At 36.8% G+C, this 6000-nt stretch overlaps 1 protein-coding gene across 1 annotated transcript in view; it reads right to left on the reverse strand.

Moving 5' to 3' along the window:
* Positions 1-6000, reverse strand: part of GTF2A1 (general transcription factor IIA subunit 1) — a 31208-nt gene that overhangs the window by 21753 nt on the left and 3455 nt on the right. The window contains exons 2-3 of the mRNA XM_074910058.1: positions 2883-2984; positions 964-1171 (exon numbers count right to left, since the gene is read on the reverse strand). Coding sequence (XP_074766159.1) covers positions 964-1171; positions 2883-2984 — 310 coding nt within the window. The remainder of the gene's footprint in view (positions 1-963; positions 1172-2882; positions 2985-6000) is intronic.

Consider the following 6000-nt stretch of genomic DNA (forward strand, 5'->3'; position numbering starts at 1 on the left):
AACCACCAAGAAGAAAAACCCCAACTTCAGGTTTTTGTCACTCTAGTTCTCTTCTGTTTTGAATATGTTGTGATTGGGTTTGGGGTGGGGGGGCTTGGGAGGGGGAGGAAATCAACTCACAGCTATCTTTGTGCCTATAACAACATAGGTTCTGATCCATGAAATCTGATTAAAAGACCGCAGTCTGAAACTGACTACCACAATCATTTTACACTGCAATTTTAACAGCACTCTGAAAACATAACTCAAGCTTTTCACAGGTGGCAGATTTGTTTACACAACATATATGCAGTAAAATCCAGTAGTATTTATCTTAGTTTTCAAATTAAATTGTAACTGGTGAAAATATTTTCCTTAAATTATTAATGAAGAATACACAAGACAATAATTACAAGAAACAATACTGTTACGGCTTGAACATCCACACCTACACAGTGTGCCATCTTTTAAGACCACAAAAATATCCAGACATTATCCTTTTCACTTGAAACTTGTTTAACATGAAAAACCATCTTCTATATGTACTCAGACTGTTATACAAATGTTTTTCATACCCTAGCATCCACTTATGCTAAACAATAATGTATTTTTAAATTAATTTGTTCCTAATTACATTACTACCTCATGACTAAATCGTCGACTGCATATGTATATTGGTTTGAAGTTACAGAGCTGCTAATGGATTTTTAATAGAATCTGAAAGTCATGTATTCTGAAAACACAGGTTATATAGAAGTTCAAGAGAAGAATTCAGATTTTCCAAAATCTTCTGAAGAATATGACTAAGTTATTTTTTGCCAAGACAGCTCTGTTGAGCTGTTAAACAGAGGTAAGTAGAGACAAGGTTTAACATAAAGACACAAAGTTACCCATCAGATAAACACCCTGTCCTAGATTTAGAATATGCTAAGAAGTTGGTCTAATTTGAGTCTTTTGCCAGAGAGATGAGAAAGTAAGTCTGACCTTGCTGAGATGCTGGAATAAGGACTTGTTGTGGCTGAGACTGCTGCTGCACAGTCTGCTGTGGCTGAGGTTGTGTATGATGGTGGTGGTGATGATGCTGCTGTTGCTGCTGCTGCTGTTGCTGCTGTTGCACCTGCAACAAAAGCTGCTGCTCTTCTGAATGGAAGCCATCTACAGCCTTGGACTGCATCAGCTTGTTCTCCCACAGCTAGTTTAGAAAAGGAAAGAGAAATCTCTGTGTATGATTTTTACTCAACAAGATTTGTTACTATGTAAAGACAGAACCCAAAAATCAAATTTGTTTTCACTGTTTATCTCGTGCAGTCTACTGGCCAAAAAGCCTTCAGGCAAATACAGACTGAAGAGATAACTCCACAGAGGTAATGTTTTAAGAAGAGGAACTAAATATCCCTTAAGAACTGTCAGTCCAAGCTTAAGCTTTAACATTCTTTCTTTCTTCTAAGTGTTGAAGATTAGTAACAACCCTAATAGAAGCATTAATAAACTGGTAACTTTAAATTAGCCTTCAAGTTTTCACTTCTCTACATTCTTCCTTTCTTAACTCTTTAATCACAAAAATAATTCTTTACTACAGCTTTATTCAAGTCATTTCTTCTTAGAACTCCTCAATAAAAGTTGCTTGAAGGCTACTGCTTTGTAACATACTTCAAAAGAAACTATCAGTATACCCAAGATAATGCCTCTACTGTACAGCATTTACACGGTTTCTAACACAGTATCAAACTGAACTTCTCCAGCCCTTCCTGATGTCAGCTGACAAGTCTCCCAAGAAAAGCCACAGATGCAAAAAAAACCAAATCTTGCAAAAAGTCAGCAATGCAAGGATTTCATAATACATCAGAGTCAAAAAGACCACAGGCACCCAGGGCTCCTGATTTCACATCCTACTTAGGGCTCCCTAAGCCAACCTCTTCAACACTTCATTTTTCTTCTTGTCTCCTCATTCAATCTTTCTTGACATCATTTGCAGAACACGTCTGTGACACAAACACCAAGTTGCTTTTCTTATAGTGCTCGCTCCATTTCCACCGCATCAGGTCATGGTTTCATGGAACAAAGTCAGTCTAGCCAAACTCAAAATTCTTTTCCCACTCTATCCATTTTTTATTGTTTCATAAATACTGTAAGCATGGGATGTCCCGCTTTCTGAAGAAGTCCTTATCCAACAGCTGAGATAAGCAGGCACCTACTTTCCCAGTTTCATTTTACTTTATTTCCTCCTTTTTTTTTCCTTCTTTTCTGCCTTTTCTCTTCCCTTTTGAATGGCTTCTTTTGCTCAGGAAAAATTTGAAGAATGCCATAGGAGACCTATTAGAGCTCAAGTCAATATCCTGCCTTTCGTTTGGACCCCTGGTAACAGTTCAAAGCCACTTTATGTAACACAATTCTAAATCTGAGAGCTCCAGAAAAGTGTGATGCACACAATGCAATTTATTATGTACCACCTCCCAAAAACAATACTTCTGCAAGCCACAAACTATACATGCAAACATCTGACAATGTAACTCTTCTTCAGAAAGACAAAAACATCAAGTAGAGCAGGCATTTTATTTTTCCTGCAGATAAACCTTAAGAATTGTCTGCCTCTAAAATAAACATATTCTCCCCCTTCTTTCTTAAAGATACAACGCTTTGAGGACCGAAATAATACTGTGAATTTGGATGCCTGCTGTTAGTTCATGTCAAGTTTGACAAGCCAGATTGGGGAAAATAAACAAGGTGAGTATATCTCTCTACACAGCAATGCAATTCAAATAACATGGGGCTACAGATACGCAGATTAAATACAGTCCTTAGCTAACTGCAAAATTAGTATTTTTACTGTGTACAATTGTAAGCAGATCTGAAAACCAACTGCTGTATCGGTCTATTAAAAAAACTTTCAATCTGCAACTTACTGTTTTGAGTTCCATAAGAACTTGTTCATCCACTCCTTCATCCAGAAAAACTTCTCTGACATCATTGATAACATCTTCAATTACAGACCTGTACAATTTAGGCTTTAAAAAAAAACCAAACCAAACAAAACCTAGTCAGCATTGTTCTGAAAGAAATTTATCATTTAAACATTAAAATAAGATTTCCCCACACAAAAACCCTCTGAAAACTGCATTACAGAATATACTGCATGTTTCCAAGTGAGTAAAATATCCAAGAAAGCATAAATCTGTAAGAACAGCTCAAACGAAGTGAAAGGGGAAGGGACTGTTCACTGTTTTTTGTGACACAACTATGGCAACAAGACTTTTCAAGCCACAAGGAGTGTAATTCAAAACAGAGAAAAGGAGATTGTTTTCCATTCAGTAAATTTGTTTCCTGATGGCCAATGTACATACTGAATATGCAAAAATATTTGCATGTATGCAAAAAATGTCAAAGAACTGCAGAAGTTCAAAAGGATGTTAGATAAATACAGAGGAAAGAAACTTGTTAGTGCTTGCTAGTTCAACAGGAATTAAATATGGTTCAGAATGATCTTGAGCTGAAAAACGTTGAAGGCTCAAAAAACTGAAAGCATTCATGTGAATGCCCTGGTCTTCCTTACACATCTGCTTACTGAAACTACTGAAGACAGGATATTAGGCTAGACAGGCTTCTGTTTTCAATCAGTACTCATGTTTTTACGTTAGTAATTTTTCAGGGAGAAATACTACGAATACGCTATTATTGTATATACACTGATTTCATGCCTAAACTGGCAAGGATCAAGTGAATTGTCAATGCACTTTAGGTTGCCCAAAGGTTGTGGAGTCTCTGTCTCTGGAGATACTCAAAAGCCATCTGGACATGGTCCCAGGCAACCAGCTCTTGGAGCCCTGCTTGTGAAGGGAGGGGTTGCAAGATGACCTCCAGAAGTCCCTTCCAACCTCACCCATTTTGTAAATTTTAAAATGCAGGTACAATTTTTAAAAGAGAATATAAATACTTAACCTTATCAATTAAAGTACAAAATGTAATTCATAGGAGCATATGATAATTGTACTATGCACATACTGTACCTGTACAGCTTTCTACACACGTGTGAACATCAACGATTTTATATCTGTGCTATCTAATTGCAAGGTGGCACAATGACCTCTAAATTAGGGTTAATCAACCTGCAGCCTGTGAACCATATACACTTCATTGGCTGTTCCTTAGTCTGGGGGTAGACAATTTTCAAACTGATCTGGAAGTAGCTAAAACTTTATGTAAGCTAGTACCGTCCTCTACCCCGCCCTGCAACTTCCTTAAGTAATGAATCCCAAATGATGCCAGACACATAAATGCAAAACAATCATCCTGTACTCATGTGGTGGGTTCTACACCCCAAGAGTGCTGTGCCACCAAGAGACATGCAGAAAACCTGCACCAAACATATGCAGTTAGTCCAGCAGTGCTGGAACTACACAAATGTCCTGCATACACTTGAAATATTTATTTTATGCATATGCAGTTGCTTAATACATCACAGAAGTGTTGAATTTGTTACAGATATGCTAAAGAATATATTGCACACGTTATGGAATTGTTATGCTTAAATTATGTAATGATGGAGGGGGAATAGCAGCATATGATTTACTAGTCCAGGAAAAAGCAGAGTGGCCAATAAGCACAAAAAAGAGTTGAACATCTTTGCTTTTAAATGAAAAAAAAAAAAAAAAAAAAAAAAAACCAGAAACAACCCAAAAGAAATGCATTGGTATTACAAGGGGAGAAAATAACCTATTTGGAAATCTGGAACTATGAAGTAGTCTGATGGCTGCTTAGTGCATTACGTCCATAGTGTTTAAAACAAACTCTGCATTGGTGCATACTCAAGTGATTTTTCTTACCAAAAAACAACCAACCAAACAACAAGAAAAAAAAAATAATCAAAAAAGCGCCAAAAAGCCCTCAACATGTATCAACATACCGCTCCATGTTATTGACCACACATCAGTATTTTGACAAACGGCATGCTATCAGCACTCTTGTTTTTTTCTTAATTTTACATTTCATCAGTTTGACACTTTTCAGATTTAAAATATGCTGCTGAAGTAGCTGAAATGTTAGAATTTGTCCTTCTGTTGTTACTTGTCACTCCAAATAAACTTCTGGCCTCAAGTAACAAGGTAAATTGCCATCCTTGAAAACTATGTTTACAGCATCTATATCCAAAACTTAACTTCTCCAAAAGAAACAAAACATACAGGACTACTTGCAGACTTTTCTTTCAAAACAATATTGCATGCTCACATATACAGGCTTCAAGTACAACATCAACTGTGCTTACAGAGACACTTGAAACAGACTTTCAAAGCCGGAATACTCTTGAGCACTAGTATTTTAAATCTGCGTTGTAATTTATATACCAAGCACCATTAACAGGATTATTTTTCCACTTAGATTCAATTCACAGCAGATGCAAAAAGACATTCTACTTAAGTAACATTAAGTCCTATTATTTCTGTAATTAAACAAATGGCATAAAGCTTATGCGATTCAACCAGCACAGAAATACTTAACCTATTCCATGTATTGTTCCTTATAGTAGAAAAAGCATCTGTTTCTTAATGCCAAAACCACATTATTCAAATAAACATGCTTAACCTCAGGCACTTGAGTTAATTTCCTTAAGGGTGGAGATTGCATTTTCTCCTTAAATCTTCCTCACCTTAAATCACCTATTAGGTCCACCTTTCTAATAAAACACATTTTACACAAACAGGCTCTAATAATTTCCACTATCTCCATAGTCAGGGATTTTTCCAAGGCTTATTCACAAAGCCTCCTCAGTCTATAAAGCCCTAGGAAAAAATATCAACGTTTGGATATAACAAATTGGCCCTACAGTTCTCTTGGGAATGTTTCCTTTTTTACCCTGTGTAGTCAGTGACAAAACAAATTCAAACAGTGGGTACTGGTTTCTAGAGTCCAGCATTAGTTTAGCAAGAGAGCAGAAAGGCAGGTTAAGACTATAGGTGTCCACTCTGCCATTGACACAGTGCCCTTCTGCACAACTTCCAACAGCCCAAGCAAGCGGCTAAGTCCCCC

This window comes from Athene noctua, chromosome 6 (genome assembly GCF_965140245.1).
Source record: "Athene noctua chromosome 6, bAthNoc1.hap1.1, whole genome shotgun sequence".
Taxonomy (NCBI): Eukaryota; Metazoa; Chordata; class Aves; order Strigiformes; family Strigidae; genus Athene; species Athene noctua.